Here is a 17411-nt window from a genome sequence, read left to right on the forward strand (position 1 = left end):
AACTATAAAACACTGACGAAAGAAATCAAAGATGACATAAACAGATGGAGAAATATACCATGTTCTTGGATTGGAAGAATCAATATTGTGAAAATGACTATACTACCCAAAGCAATCTATAGATTCATTGTGATCCCTATCAAACTACCAATGGCATCCTTCACAGAATTAGAACAAAAAATTTAACAATTTGTATGGAAATACAAAGGACCCCGAATAGCCAAAGCAATCTTGAGAAAGAAAAACGGAGTTGGAGGAATCAGGCTCCCTGACTTCAAACTATATCATAAAGCTACAGTAATCAAGACAATATGGTACTGGCACAAAAACAGAAATACAGATCAATGGTACAGGATAGAATGCCCAGAGATAAACCCATGCATACATGGGCACCTAATTTATGACAAAGGAGGCAAGAACATACAATGGAGAAAAGACAGCCTCTTCAATAAGTGGTGCTGGGAAAACTGGACAGCTACATGTAAAAGAATGAAATTAGAACACTACCTAACACCATACATAAAAATAAACTCCAAATGGATTAAAGACTTAAATGTAAGACCAGACACTATAAAACTCTTAGAGGAAAACATAGGAAAAACACTCTTTGACACAAGCCACAGCAAGATCTTTTTTGACCCACCTCCTAAAGTAACGGAAATAAAAACAAAAATAAACAAATGGGAGTTAATGAAACTTAAAAGCTTTTGCACAGCAAAGGAAACCATAAACAAGACAAAAAGACAACCCTCAGAGTGGGAGAAAATATTTGCAAATGAAACAACAGACAAAGGATTAATCTCCAAAATACACAAACAGCTTATGGAGCGCAATATCTAAAAAACAAACAATCCAGTTAAAAAATGGGTGGAAGACCTAAGTAGACATTTCACCAAGGAAGACATACAGATGGCCAAGAGGCACATGAAAACATGCTCAACATCACTAATTATTAGAGAAATACAAATCAAAACTACAATGAGGTATCACCTCATACTGGTCAGAATGGCCATTATCAAAAAATCTAGAAACAATAAATGCTGGAAAGGGTGAGGAGAAAAGGGAACCCTCCTGCACTGTTGGTGGGAATGTAAATTGATACAGCCACTATGGAAAACAGTATGGAGGTTCCTTAAAAAACTAAAAATAGAACTACCATATGACCCAGCAATCCCAGTACTGGGCATATACCCTGAGAAAACCATAATTCAAAAAGACACATGTACCACAATGCTCACTGCAGCTCTATTTACAATAGCCAGGACACAGAAGCAACCTAAGTGTCCATCGACATTTGAATGGATAAAGATGTGGCACGTATATACAATGGAATATTACTCAGCCATAAAAAGAAATGAAACTGAGTTATTTGTAGTGAGGTGGACGGACTTAGAGTCTGTCATACAGAGTGAAGTAAGTCAGAAAGAGAAAAACAAATACCATATGCTAACGCATATATATGGAATCTAAAAAAAAAAATGGTACTGATGAATCTAGTGGCAGGGCAGGAATAAAGAGGTAGACATAGAGAATGGACTTGAGGACATGGGGTGGGAGGGCAAAGCTGGGGCAAAGTGATAGTAGCATCCACATGTACACACTATCAAATGTAAAATAGTTGGCTGGTGGGAAGCAGCAGCATAGCACAGGGAGATCGGCTGGGTGCTTTGCGATGACCTAGAGGGGTGGGATAGGGAGGGTGGGAGGGAGGCTCAAGGGGGAAGGGATATGGGGACATGTGTATGCATATGGTTGATTCACTTTGTTGTGCAACAGAAACTAACACAGTATTGTGAAGCAATTATACTGCAATAAAGATCTATTAAAAAAAAAAAGAAAATTACATACCTTACTTGACTATGAATATTTAAAGATCCACTCTGCATCTAATAAGATATGAGTTACCCAAGTGAAAAGAAAATTATATTTCATAGTTTTATGGACCTTCTTTCTATTCTGAATAGTTCTAGATATCATGGTAATTGTGTGTATATGATGTTTTCTCTGAAACCAGTAATAATGAGAGATGTAGAGTTCAGAAATTACTGACATAAAACCACACTCTTGAATATCCTCATTCTTAGGAAATTCACACTAAAGTATTCAGAGTAAAAGGACATGATATCTGCAACCTACTCACAAATGGCTTAGAATAAAAAAATATATGCATATATATATGTATGTATGTACGTATACATGTAAACAGACTGATAAAGCAAATGTTAAAAATTGAGGAATCTGGAGAAAGAGTTAGCAGTTCTCCATAATATTTTTGCAACTCTCCTGTAAATTTGGAATCGTTTCACAATACCAATTTTTAAAAAACTCTCTCCAAGATTCTAACTAGTAAATTTATGTCTAAGTGACTTACTAATTGCAATAAACCTATTAAGAGTGAATTTTGTCCAATAATTTTACTACTGTGTAGATAGTCATCAATAATGCATGGGTATGTACCACTATAGGCATATATAATAATATCCAGGGAGAGTACACTTTAAAAACCAAAAGACTAGAAATAACCCACATGTCCACTGGCAAATGAATGCACTGTGATATAGTAAATGAAATACTATCCAGCAATAAAAATGAATGAACTGGGCTTCCCTGGTGGCACAGTGGCTGAGCGTCCGCCTGCCGATGCAGGGAACACGGGTTCGTGCCCCGGTCCGGGAAGATCCCACATGCCGCGGAGCGGCTGCGCCCGTGAGCCATGGCCGCTGAGCCTGCGCGTCCAGAGCCTGTGCTCCGCAACGCGAGAGGCCACAGCAGTGAGACATCCGCGTACCACAAAAAAAAAAGAAAAAAAAAAAAAAAAAAGAATGAACTGAAGTGCACATAAAAATAGGAATGAATCTCATAAATTAATTTAGGTGAAGGAAGCCAGATATAAAAGAATTTATGCTGTATCATTCCATTTATAGAAAGTTTAAAACCAGGCAACACTAAACTATGGTATTTGAGGTCAGGATGTGGGGTAGAGATTGGGTGGGAAAATGCGAGGAGCTGAAGGTGTGCTGGTAGCATTCCATGTATTGACTGGGTTGGGGTGATGTGGGATGTTCACTCTGCGATAATCCATGGAGCTGGATGCTTACGATTAGCGTACTTTTTTTTTTCCGGTATAGTTTTTAGTGATTAGCGTACTTTTTAATGAAAAATGTGAAGTGTCTTTTTGGCTTATTGATTCTATGCTGTCAAATTACAAAACAGCATACAAAAAGTAAACAAAAACATGCCAAAAAGTGCTCTCTGATTTTTAGAACTTCTCAGAGCCAAGAGAACGCTACAAAGTACAGAAAATACGATGATTTTTAATGATCCTATAAATTTAAAAGTTCTCCACATGTTTAAATATAGCATTTCAAATAAGATCACTGCAAAGAAGTAAATTTTTTTTCAATACAAAACTAAATATTTGGGCTTCCCTGGTGGCGCAGTGGTTGAGAGTCCGCCTGCCGATGCAGGGGACACGGGTTCGTGCCCCGGTCCGGTAGGATCCCGCATGCCACGGAGCGGCTAAACCCGTGAGCCATGGCCGCTAAGCCTGTGCGTCCGGAGCTTGTGCGCCGCAATGGGAGAGGCCACAGTAGTGAGAGGCCAGCGTACCGCAAGAAAACAAAACAAAACAAAACCAAAAAAAAACAACAAAGAAACCTAAATATTTATCCTCTGACTTCAATATCCTCCTATCAGAATGAGGTACAGAAGGCTTAAGGGAAGCTAGGCACAAGAATGATACATACATCTAGGCAGAAACTACCAAAGATGAACATATAACCATACATTAAAAACTATAAATAATCTTTTTTTTAAAAGTCACTGCTTTTGTACTATATAACCTATTCACAGCTAGTCTTTGACCTTCTTATGGCTGTTCCTAATTGTCACCTCAGGCATGGTTCTATTTCTGGAAGGAAACAGGGATTCTCCAGATGCTCACTTTAACATAACAACAGGAAATTGCAGATGGATGTCATTGAAAGCACTGTATTCTTAGTAAGGAGTACTATGGAGATGAGGCAAACTGACGTTTTTATATGTGTACATCCTCAGTTCTCTAAATTCATTGCATATTCCATATACATTATGCTATTTTTATGGCTATCTTCCTTTAAATCTTCTCCCATAAGGTTGTCGCTGAAAAACTCTTTAAAATCGTCTTCATCAACTTTCTTCGCTAGCAATTCAATGTTTCAACATAATTTTGTACTAATTCAGAGGAAGGTTCAGATTCAAAATTTTATTAATCCAATATTAATCATCTTTCTTGGGATGAAAAAAATGGACACACATGGACAAAAGATATTCAGGGATAATTCAAGGGTTATTCTAATTTAACTAGTTACTGTGGGTTACCTAATTATATGCTAACTTTTTGGATTCCCTAAGTCTAAAAGAAAGGAGGCCAAAAGAATACCCAAGAAGATTTTAGTGGCACACAGGCTAGTTGATAGCTTGTATTCCTCTCCCTGACTGCAAAAATTGCCAATTATCGAACAATAGAAACAACCCAAATATCCGTCAGCAAGAGAGTGGATCAATTCTGGTGTATTAAATGGAATACTATACAGCAATAAAAAGGAACGGCTCAAGCTACACATAAAAATAGGAATGAGGGCTTCCCTGGTGACACAGTGGTTGAGAGTCCGCCTGCCGATGCAGGGGACACGGGTTCATGCCCCGGTCCGGGAAGATCCCACATGCCACGGAGCGGCTGGGCCCGTGAGCCATGGCTGCTGGGCCTGCGCATCCGGAGCCTGTACTCCTCAACGGGAGAGGCCACAACAGGGAGAGGCCCGTGTACCGCAAAAAAAAAAATAAAATAAAATAAGGAATGAATCTCAGAAGCTTCTAAGCCAACAACAACCCCTTGAGAAGAATTCCCAAGTTAATCCACCACTTTCCAAAGGCTAGAATATCCCACTGAGAATTTGTATGATCAGTAAGATTTTATAATTTCAAAAAATTTTAAAGGCAATTCTTAAAAAAATCACTATATTTAATTTTGTGTAGCTATAAGAGCAAGGAATAAGATTGAATAGGCTACACGTTTTCAATTCTGGGGACAAAAAACAAAGCAAAATCAAATATCTACAAGATTCAAGAGCCCCCTCATGTTGTCTGAAAGAGTTGCTATCGACATGATCCTATACCCATTATGTGTCTTACACTGAGATTCAGAAAAGAAGGTCTATGTCATTGAAAAAATCAGAGAAACGTCTAGGAAATATTCTATATACTTAAAAATAAAGATATATCATATCCATTACTTTAGTATAGTTGTTTAAATCAGTGGCTTTTGGGTTCCATAAGATATGTCCAGAGAAGCTAAGAAAAAAAGGCATGATCAGGGGAGGTTTGCTTAGTATGTGTTAGCACCAGGTCTTGTCCCAAACAAAACAAGGCTTAGACTCTGGGGCCAAAGGCAAAGAAACACACAAATAGTACAAAAAAAAATAATCCCTAAAGTAAGATAATCATGTCATCAAAAAGCTCTGAAACACTGGTTTTAAAAGTTTTCTTCAAATTAATTGGAAATGAAACCAATATATTAGAAACAGGTTACAACAAGCACAACATACGGATGCATTCATGTCACTCTAAAGTTAATTAGCCACTTCTTAGTAACATATCAGTATATCACTGCAGAAAATGTTGCTTTGCAAACAAAGGACACTGATCTCACCTGATTTCATTTTCATACTGTGGGGACAGTCTACCTGAATTCTGGTAAAAGCTTTTCAGGAAAGAGGGGGCAGTGACGGAAGGGGCAGAGAAGGAAGTGTGAAGACTTGGAAGACTGGAGGAAGAATTACTCTCCTTGTGCATGCGCCGAACTGATGAAAAGATGCTGGGTACAGAAAATACAGCAAATTCGTCTTAATTTACATTTTGGCACAATCTTCATTCACTATGAAATAGCATATACACAGGTTCTCGCTATTAATGTAATCAGGGCTGAATTTATATGGAAAAAAACTTATATGCATGCAGTTCTCTATTAGATGACTATGACTTAGTTCACTGTCCACAAACCGAATTCCTCATCTATGCAGCGTGTCTAAGCATATGTGTTTGTCTCTAAAAAGCTCTTAACAATTTTAGGACAAAAAGTGTTTGTTTTGACACGCAAAAGATACTTCAAGGGGGAAAAGTAGGAAAGCACAAATAATTACAGGAAACAAGTTCCAGAAGGAAAAACTGATTATCAGTAGTTCAAAGACTTAATTATTTTAAAGATATAAACCCTTCTAAAAATTTAAGAACAACATGTTTGGTTGTTGGAAGTCATCATAATCATAATACCTTTGGCTTAACAAACGTTAATGTCCATGTTCTTTTCTTGCAGCCTGTGGAATTGTGCAGCCATGGTTTTATCTGAATCCCTAAATCTACAAAGTTTTTTTTCCAGAAGATTCTTTTCATAGCAAGTTTTTACCATGATATAAATAGCATCTTTTCATATTGACAGAAATTCTTTGAGCATATACTTTATGAAATGTGGAAAACATAAGGAAAAACAGACATCATTAATAGTTTAAAATAATTAATGTTTTAAATTCTTGAAAATAATTTTTCCTGGAAAAAGAGACTTAATGTCTTGGGTAAATATAAATGATCATTAAAATTTTTCATATATACATGAATACTTAATCCTTTTTCATAAAAGAAAATCTGAGGATAATTAGTTCTATTAATTTACTTTATTTTTATATATCCTAAATATTTTATTTTTTAATATCAAATTATTCAAAAAACAACAATCAGCATTCAATTGCATCCTTAAAAGAAATGCTGGTAAATTTGATAACAACTAATATAAAAATTAATCTTCTTTTTACTTAGAGTTCTGTTTTTTTTTTTTTTTTCTCTCTGACTGGAACCCCTATCAGACCGTTTCCTGAACCAAACTCATAGGTAACGAAGAAAAACAAAATTAGTTCTAGGATATAAATTCTGATTTGTACTACACGGTAAGAAGTATAATCATTCTACAATTCCAAATTCACCCCCTTTATCATCTCTTACCAAATGCCAAATGATTTCGTTAAATATTTTTTAAATACCATGCAAGATAGTTTCTAATGGATACCTCCTGTCAATTATGGTATATGTATTCTTCTTTGTAAACATCATTTTATTCTAGATAAAATTTTTAACAATTTTCACATTTGGCTTTAATTTATTATGAAATAAAACACAGCCAATTTTTATCTCATGTATAAAAGTAACGTAGGTGATTTTTTTAACCCCTGTGCTTACAGGAAGTTCTGCTATGTTATTTGCAAATTTGCTGACTGTTTCATGAAAGACATCGTCAAAGAGACACTGAGGAACATGCGTTGTCAGAGGTTTTCCAGACAAAACAACTGCCTGATATCTTGTTTTCTCCATTTTTCTGGGGAAAAAAAAATATATATTTCCATCCAAAATGCTTTAACTCTTCTCCTTCCGGGTGCCTTAAAGCTTGCCTGTTTCCCTTAGTAACGAAGGTTTTTATAATTCCATTTATTTTTCTGAAAACTAAATGTTGGCTACAGCATGAAGTCACAATAACTCTTGACTCCACCGTGGTCAGAAGAGAGTGACAGGAGAATTTTGTTCCAGCTTCTGGAGGGAGGTTTGGACTCACCTGCAGTGTTCGCTGGAGCTATGCCTCAGAAGAGGGGAGCGAAGCCCGTGAGCCTTCCCATCCTGTAAATTCAGCTTTCTCTTCGTGCTGGAAGGTGGGTGGCTGAACGTGTGGGCCCGTCTCCGAAACTGCGGGGAGTCGGAATCCTCTTCAGGGAACGTCTGCCAAGCTGAGGACAGTGGGGAAGCTGGTGGGGTCCCTGGCGGGGAGTCTCCTGGGGAGCAGTCCTGAAACGCAAGAAGTCAGGCCTTTCTTTCCTACACCGATCATGGCAGACCTGCTCAGAAGCAGAGCTCAACCGTGACAGGGTGCCTCTTCTTCCTCCTGAGTCATGACAAACTGTTGTAGGTTTTTTTTGTTTTTTGTTTTTTTTACTCAATCCATGCTGAAGGCTGATCACTATCGCCACCACCCATTTCTTCTGATAAGCAGCTGTAAGACAGCATCCGTAAAGGTAGGCCAGAAAGTGAAAGGGATGATAAGAGGAGGTATTCTTTGCCCTAACCCTTTGTGGTAAAATGCTCTACAGCTACTGTACTGTTCTCACTGTTGCCAGAAAGATGAAAAGAGATCCTGACCGAAAGAGGGTGGAGTCTGTATTTACGTATCTACTGATTTCCGTGACATATCGGTTGCATGTTTCCTGTACTGTCAAAACAATATCACAACGCTTAAGTGTCCAAGTCTCATGGCAAAGATTTCAGGAAAATAAAATAAAGCCTGTTAAGTATCTTCCCTCACCATGGATGCTTCTATCTAACTACGTGTTCCCTGAGGTAAAAAATTTTTTAAAAGACATGAAAAACAGGAAATGAATGAAAAGTGAGCTATGCCAGAATGCCTCTCATATTGCATGGGTAGACATCATAAATCTTTCAATTTAGGCAAGTATGCTGTTTATACTTTCCAGAACAGGCTCCACTGTTGAAACGTTTAGCTTGATAAACTTTGGTTAGGGCTAATCGACTCATAACTGGACTAAGTCCTCAATTCTACCAACACAAAGTTTAGTGAACATATTTTAATATTTTTCCATTAAAAAAAATAGGTTGCATTCGCCTCAGGTTACATGTTACAGGAAACAGGAAACCAAACCTACTGAGAATTGTCTATGAGATAAAGAAGAGCCTAATGTTGCAGTTAAAAGCGTTAAATATGGGGGAGGGGGAAGTAATAAGAGGAGAGAACAAAAGATCAAAAGATCACTGTATAAGTGCAATAATCATACGGCTCCTTTTTCTATGGCCTTGGATCAACAGTTGCTCAAATATTGTCCCCCAAAGTATACTATCTCCAAACAGTAAAAAGCCTGACAGAGCAGAGTCAGACAGCAAGGGATGTGTTCTGTCCCAGCAAGAGAAATCCTCAGTTGAATAAAGGGCAGCATGCTAAGAGCCAGAATCTTCTTTAAAATAATAAAGGCTCAAATAGTTACTTTTTAGAAGTCATAAAGAGCTCATAACAAAATAACTAAGCACGCATATCATCATATTAGTGTTGGTTTTTACCAAGTTGCAATAGTAGGCAAAAAGGAAGCTCTGCTTAGATACCTTCTCTGAAGCAACACTGCTGGATCGTTCAAAGCTGTCCACACTTCCAAGCCGACCTCTCATTCTGTTCGCTCCCTGAGTGAAGAGAATAAAATTCAATCGTTCATAGGGTTTGAATTTTTACTTGAAACCTATAAAAGGCAGTTGCCTCTTCATATTAGCACTACATTGATCCTTTTGGGGTTCGCTCAAATTTGCTGGCAGTATTAACAGCCATTCCAGCATGGCAAAGAGAACTGTCTGCAATCTACTTCCATTACTTCTAAATCATCCGTTAGATAACCAGATATTCAGGCCAAGCTTACTGAAGTGACTTTGGTTACAAAGTCAAACATTATTCACCCATAACATCAGTGAGAGTCCCATGAACTTGGTGTCACATACAGATAAACACCCATGTGGAAAGTACAGCACAAAAAACCACAACAGTTATAAAAGAAAATGGTTTAATACATACAACCTCCCTACAACCTAGATCATAATTTACATTATAGGATTATAATAAACACAGGTTTAAAAAAGAAAACTGCATCCTAAAATGTATGGATTTAGCTTCATTCATTATTCCATAATGCAAAACCACTTCAATAAAGTCTCTCTAGAAAACTAGATAAAAGTTTGCTTCAATATTCGTGAATCGGTTCTCAATTTTCTTTTCTCACAATTCTTTGGTGACGATCTAAGTAAAGAACCAAAGGGATCATCTCATCTATTTCTCTCTATACTTCATGTAGGGAGAAACTGAAGTCAAGTATTGAAGGAAAGACGATGGAAAGGCTGGATAGGAACCACATCACATAGAAGGTCTTAAGAGACAAAATACAGACCAAGATGTTCTATATAACTCTAAAACACATTGGAAAGTTCTAAAAAGAATAACTAGAAATACATCAAGTCAGTGTGACAGTGACTCTCCACAATGAAAAAACGCACAATATTTTTATAGCACTTTACAATTTTAAAGTGTGTCTCCAAACGTTTCTTGGGTTTAATTGGGGGGGGGTTAAGTTTCATTTTATTTTATTTTTTTTTTTTTTTGCGGTACGCAGGCCTCTCACTGCTGTGGCCTCTCCCGTCGCGGAGCACAGGCTCCGGACGCACAGGCTCAGCGGCCATGGCCCACGGGTCCAGCCGCTCCACGGCACGTGGGATCCTCCCGGACCGGGCCACGAACCCGCGCCCCCCCCATCGGCAGGCGGACCCTCAACCACTGTGCCACCAGGGAAGCCCTCATTTTAATTTTTAATCAAAGTGATACCTACACAAAGTTTCAAAAGTCAAACTGTGCTACCAAACTTATGATGTTAAGTGGCAATCACCAGCCCCCTCCTTCACATGCTGAATCCCATTCCCCAAAAGCAAACACTTGAAATTACTTATATCAATGCTTCTGTTATTCAGCTTACATTCCTTTTCCTTAATCTTTCCATTTTAGGCACTATCCATTGACTTCCTACTCTGGAAGATGAGACTTTAGGATTCTTACTTCATTACCCATCCCCATACACACTTCTCTCTTCCCCTCTTCTCTCAGTAGAGTTATACCACGCGTCGGTTAAACCAATATTTTGTGCTTAGATTTTTACGACCTTGTAAATACTGTTTGCACCTGAGCTACATATTTTACTACTAATACAACTCACATCTTGTACAATTTGTTCTTCATGGAGTTAACAACTACCTCAGTAATCACCAGTTTATTACTACTAATTTATTTATCATTAATCTATTACCAATAAATCTCAATATGGTCAAACATTACATAATCTATTAATTGCATAGTTTTTTCTTTGAGCTACCCATTTTGGAGATCTCTGTCTTCCTGCCCCAGTCTGGACTGGTAGCAATTTAGGTTTGCTGAATAGATGTTTCCAGTATTATCCTTCACCATCAACCTAGAAATATCCTTTGATGCTATTCTATGTTGGAATTTCTGCTTCCTTGAGCCCATGTCTTCCTCTTTTTTAGTTTACTTCGTCATTTTGGTGGGACATATACTCCAGGTGCTTTCTGAGAACAGGAGACTGGGAAGTAAATTATTTTTTCATTTACATGTCTGTAAGTGTCTTTGTTCTATGCTTATATTTTATTAATAGTTAGGCTGAATATACAATTCTGCCTGGAAACGTGCCTTCAGAATATGTAAACATTGCTCAACTGTCTTTCGGTACAGAAGTCGAATGTCATTGTGATTCCTGAGCTGTATGTGTGCCCTGCTATTTCTCTGGAACAGAATCTAAGTCAGTCTTTCTATTGTGCATCTTCAGAGCCCATTACATTTTGAAACATGTCCATCAGCTCTAAGAAAACTTTTAAATGATTTCTTTGAAAATTTCTGCATGCATTTTCTTTCTGGAATGCCTACCATTTGGCTTTTGGATCTCCAGAAAACTTTTAACCTCGTTCTCTTATTTTCTATTTCTTTGTCATTTTGCTGTACTTTCCGGAAGTTTTTTTTCAACACTAGTTTCCTAGCCTTCTACTGAATTTTTCTTTTTATGTCCACAGTCAGAAAGTTGTAAGAGTTCTTTCCTGTTCTCCATGGACTCTTTATATTTATGGTATCCTACCTTGTTTCACAGAAGCAATATTTATTCTTATCTATGTATATCAATTATAGTTTTCTATTTCCGGTGGCTCCCTAAATAACAACGATATCAATCATAAAACAAACAGCTGCATCTATACTACTGAATGCTTACCACGTGCCATGTACTATGTTAAACATTTTACCATGCATTGCCCCCTTCATCCCCACAATAATTCTAATGAAGTAGGCATAGTTTTTTGGCTCAACTTTACAGATAAGGAGACTGAAGTTCTTACAGATTAGGTTGCCAATGTTTACACAGTTAAAGGACAGAGCAGCAATTTGAATTCAGGGAGTACAACTTTAAAGTGAGGTTCTTGAGCTCTCACTCAATAGTACCTCCTGAAGATAGAGCTTTGTGAAAAGTAGAATTACAAATAAAACCAAGTAACCTACATTGGTTAAGGGTTATTTTGCAAATGTCCCAGAACTTGATGAAGGCTCTTTCAGTTCTTCAGTTCTATACTATAACCTGACATACTTCCAGCAATAAACCATACATTTAGCTGATAAATTATTGGGTTCGTGTGTGTGGAAAAGAAAAATGGGCCATGTTGCTTTCTGCTATTTTTTAGCTGCTACTTACATGCCAACCTGCCTGGTTATCTCAAACAGGTTATTTGGTCACAATAGAGAAAGCAGTCAGATGGATATCAAACAACTTCCATCATTAGAAAAACACTTAACTGACACATATTACTCATAGGAGTGTTTTATCCATGAGTTTTTTGTACACACAAAGAAAACTAAACCTACTTTAAAATTATACTCTACCAAAATCATTAATTCACACACTTCAGCAAGTGAGGACAATGGCTGTTACTCTGAAGAGAAAGTGAAATGAGGACTTACTCTTCTTTTTTTTATAAATTTATTTATTTTTGGCTGCGTTGGGTCTTCGCGGCTGTGCACGGGCTTTCTCTAGCTATGGTGAGCGGGGGCTACTCTTCATTGGGGTGCGCGGGTTTCTCACTGCGGTGGCTTCTCTTGCTGCGGAGCATGGGCTCTAGGCGCACGGGCTTCAGTAGTTGTGGCTCGAGGGCTCTACAGCGCAGGCTCAGTAGTTGTGGCGCACAGGATTAGTTGCTCCACAGCATGTGGCATCTTCCAGGATCAGGGCTCGAACTCGTGTCTCCTGCATTGGCAGGCGGATTCTTGATCACTGCACCACCAGGGAAGTCCCTTGATGACCGTTTTCTAATGACTTACACTTTATATTAGTGAATATTTCTCTTTTAGAACTATAAACATACATTAATAAATATATTAGGAAATGTTCCTCTTTTGGAAAGCTTCAATTTAAGAAAAAGCAACAGGGACTTCCCTGGTGGCGCAGTGGTTAAGAATCCACCTGCAAATGCAGGCGACACGGGTTCGAGCCCTGGTCTGGGAAGATCCCACATGCTGTAGAGCAACTAAGCCCATGTGCCACAACTACTGAGCCTACGAGCCATGTCTACTGAAGCCCGCATGTCTAGAGCCCATGCTCCGCAATGAGAAGCCTGCACACAGTAACAAAGAGTAGCCCCCGCTCACCGCAACTGGAGAAAGCCTGCGCACAGCAACGAAGACCCAACGCAGCCAAAACAAATTAATTAATTAATTAAAAAAAAAAAAAAAGAAAAAGCAACAAACAACCAGAATACAAGAGTCTGTCTTTTCACCTTTGCGCAGATAGCTTTTTCAGTTTAACTATGTTATGATTTGGTAATGCGTGTGTCAAGCCTTTTTGCCTTGGACCCACTTTTTAATTGCTAATGAGCTAAGCATTAAAGCATTTTCAAAATGTATCCTATTTCATAAACAACTATAGTTAGTTAAATAAAATATTCTGACTTTTAAAAATAGCAGCAGTTATGAGCCAAACTATGACTGGAGTGTCAATTTTCTCCTATGTCACTCAGAGAGAAAAAAATAAACTGACAAGTTTCAGAAGTACACAAAAACCCTTTACTGTGTAACCTTTGATACAACATGGGTAGCTGCCAACCTTCTCAAGAAGTCCATTCTGCTGCATATGGTACAAGTAAGACCTTGTTAGGTCTAAGACCTTGTTAGGTCACATAATTTGTGGTACTTACCAGCACTTTGGGACACAAAAGCTACAGTATCCACCTTGACCAAAACAGGTTGACAGTGCCCTTGCTGAAAAGTCATTACAGCCGTACAAAGCTATGTAAGCAGTACTTCAAAGTCAGCCGTGCACGTACTGTGCAGAATGCCAAGGTACTCAGTGGGATAAAGAGCGTCACACTCTAAATACCCTTGTGTCCTTTTATAAATGACAGAGGTTTCAGAGCTTACCACTGCTGTATGTACCAGCTCATACCTACAGTGTGATATTTTCCTGATATACTGACATTACACCCTCACGGTAATATGACCTAAGCAGGTATGAGTATGCCCGTTTCACAAGTGGGGAAACAATGGCTTAGAAAAGGTAAACAATTTGTAAATAAAGGTAAATAAATATAAAACCTGCTAGGGTCAGATCTGGAAATCGGATCCTCTGACCACCTACGTAAACGATCTTTCTACTAAAATTCTCACTGAAAACCATAGGAGAGAGGGAGAAAAGGAGGGAGGGAAGGAATGAGCGAGAAAGAAAGAACATAACTGATTTATAAATGTTGAAGATGAAGAGGTAGGAGAAGTTTATGAAAAGCTGCATTAACACACTTCCGACAAATCTTCTAGAGGCTCTTTTCCTAAATTGTTTTCTGCTAATAAAATAATAGCATTGTCAAATGACCATGCTCGCTGCAAGGCTTTTGTTAGAATTAACAAGAATCTCAATCATCAACAGAAATTACCCATAAAAGTATTTTGAGTTCTAGCAAAGAAATAAAAATAAGAACACCAGACATCACAAGTCACTGTGTCCCAATGCACTACTGCACTTGACTTTCTTGCTTTTAACACTTTTGAAGATAACAGGTAGTTATTTTGTAGACTGTATCTCAATGTGGGTTTGTTGATGTTTCCTCAAGATTAGATCCAGGTACTGCCCCTTTGGCAGGAATAGCACAGAAGTGCCACTGTGTTCTTTGTATCAGTGGCACAGGATTTCAATTTGTCCCATTGCTGAAGATGTTCAATTTGATCATTTGATTAAGGTGGTGCCTGCCAGCTTTTTCCATTGTAAAGTTACTATTTTCCCCTTTGTAATTAACAGGTATTAATTCTACCCAGTAAACATCCTGATCATGATCAAATTTCCAATGTACTAATTTATTTTTCCTATCAGAACAGACTTCTAGTTTCCTATCTTATACAACAAGTCACTATCTGTTGCTATCATTTATTTTGATACTCATTGCCTCAGATGTCACCAGTGGAAGCCCTTCAAGGTTTTTATGTCTTTGTGACATCCTGTTACCTTTCTTTGAGTATTTCCTTACTATCTAGAACACCACGATGCTCTGGACTTACCTTCTACATTCCCTATAGTTCTGGAGCTAGCCATTTCTCCCAGGATCATGGTTCCTTCTTAAAGAATGATATATAGAAACCAAAATAGGAGTGCCAGGGCTTCCCTGGTGGCGCAGTGGTTGAGAGTCCGCCTGCCGATGCAGGCGACACGGGTTTGTGCCCCGGTCCGGGAAGATCTCACATGCCGCGGAGCGGCTGGGCCCGTGAGCCATGGCCGCTGAGCCTGCGCATCCGGAGCCTGTGCTCCGCAATGGGAGAGGCCGCAACAGTGAGAGGCCCGCGTACCGCAAAAAAATAAAAAATAAGAAAAAAATCTGAGTGCCAGACCTAAAATCTGGGTCATCCAACCAGGCTTAATTTATTTTCTGGCACGTATAGGAAAACGGTTCTCAGCTCCTATCAGTGGACAAAGTCAGGAACCGTAGGTACACATTTACTGACACACGCATATATTAACACATATACATTACATAGAACATAATATATGTAATTCTATTGCTCAAAATAGAAAACCAAGATTCCATACTGCTACCTCTGAGTTGAATCCAACAACACAGAACTCATTCTAATTTCCTCCCCTTTCATATTTGTAATTCCCTTCTCCCAGAATCCCACTATCCTTAAACATTTACATATTTGATCAGTTCCCTGTGTGTAACCCACCTCCACAATTGACACCTCACACTCTCCTCACGCCACTCAGGCTCCAGCCTCCCCACCCATGGGCACCATCCTTGTATTGGGCGCCTTGAATGCTTTCTCCCCTCCACTCTGGCTCTGAGCCATCCCTCTGCAGGATGTCCTCTTCACCGGCTCTCACTCCACTTCCAGAAACCAGGTTGCCCCCGTAGGCTGACACCCTCCTCACCGCACTCTGGTGTCCACATGCTGCACTGGGTCACCCCTATACAGAGCAACCCATACAGGCTCTGTCCCCCTGTGCTAGGCCACTGTGGCTTCCCTGCCTTACAGACCCGAGACATCTACATTGCTGTGTCTCGTCTAACAGCGTTAGGAGTGAATTGTTCAGGAAGGGGAAAATGAAGAGGAAGAGAAATAATTTTGCTTATTTTTAAACAGAATATATAAATTCACTGAATGGAATATACGCATGTCTGTTAACTTATACTCACTATTTTCAGCATTCCCTATCAGCTCCTAGGAATAAGTGAAAGAAGGGCTTCTTTATAGCTTTATGTGGCAAATGATAAAACGTTCTTAAAGGATTGGCCATCAATATTCTATTATTTCCCCTCTCCTACACATATATCTCAACTGCTCAAATTCAGATATCAGAGGCACCAGAATAAATCTAGACCTGAAAATGAGACTTTTGTTGAGAGATTATTTTAAATAAGTGTTAACTAACTTAAAGTTATCTTAAAATTTTTTTAGAGGAAATGTTCGGTGAGCCAGTTGAGAATGAAGCAGTTAGAAAACACAGACATAATTAATACCTTAAAGAGCCTCAGTTTAATCTTACCCTTGAGAAGATATTTTCCAGGGAGCTAGTTAAGGATCTCTTAGCTTTATTTTTCAGAATGTCAAGTGTGAACCTTCCACTGCTCGTCGCATTTTCTGGGATTGTACTATTTGAAATAGTCTATGGAAAGAAAAACATACATTTTAGGTTGGAAATACTCAAGGTTAAATGAAGCTTTAAAGACAGGCTTATGGCTAAGCCACTAAAAAGCAGGAGAATTCTTCTGTAGCTCTATCAAGAAGTAACAAGTTAGGTTCCACATCGTGAACACACAGATTGTAAGCAAAAGAGATTAATTTTTAATATTGTAAGCAATAAAAAAGACAGAAATAAGATCTTTGCTTTATGTCTTTCCTTTCTGCTAATATATTCCTGCTGCATTTAACAAAAACTAAACTTGAGATGCCCATTTTTACTGCTGTTATTTTGATTAACAACTATAACCATCCCTTTCCAAGTTACATACTTGGAATACATAATCCAGATTACCAAGGAAAACACAAAAAATTGGTTTCAAAGAACAAAGCATCTTCTAGTAAAGCTGGATTCTGCTAATGCCTTTGTTATAATTCCATTTTCATTTGTGAGTGAGTCATTTATCTTTTCAATCGACAAGTATTGACTGATGGTACTGAACTGTATGAGAATCTACAATGTGTCCACCATATGAGGTTCTCTAAATATTTTATCTTATATAGAGGTAAATAGCTACTATGTATA

The 17411-nt window shown here is 38.3% G+C and overlaps 1 protein-coding gene across 5 annotated transcripts in view; it reads right to left on the reverse strand.

Annotated features, from left to right (window-relative positions):
• TBC1D4 (TBC1 domain family member 4) overlaps positions 1 to 17411 on the reverse strand; it is a 210703-nt gene that overhangs the window by 39181 nt on the left and 154111 nt on the right. For 4 of the 5 annotated variants that reach the window (XM_065895798.1, XM_065895796.1, XM_065895795.1 and 1 more), the window contains exons 8-11: positions 16692 to 16811; positions 9187 to 9261; positions 7637 to 7863; positions 5690 to 5854 (exon numbers count right to left, since the gene is read on the reverse strand). In XM_065895798.1, the coding sequence (XP_065751870.1) occupies positions 5690 to 5854; positions 7637 to 7863; positions 9187 to 9261; positions 16692 to 16811 (587 nt within the window). The remainder of the gene's footprint in view (positions 1 to 5689; positions 5855 to 7636; positions 7864 to 9186; positions 9262 to 16691; positions 16812 to 17411) is intronic. The other variant, XM_065895799.1, reaches the window with a different exon arrangement.

This window comes from Phocoena phocoena, chromosome 18, assembly GCF_963924675.1.
Source record: "Phocoena phocoena chromosome 18, mPhoPho1.1, whole genome shotgun sequence".
In the NCBI taxonomy this organism is placed as follows: Eukaryota; Metazoa; Chordata; class Mammalia; order Artiodactyla; family Phocoenidae; genus Phocoena; species Phocoena phocoena.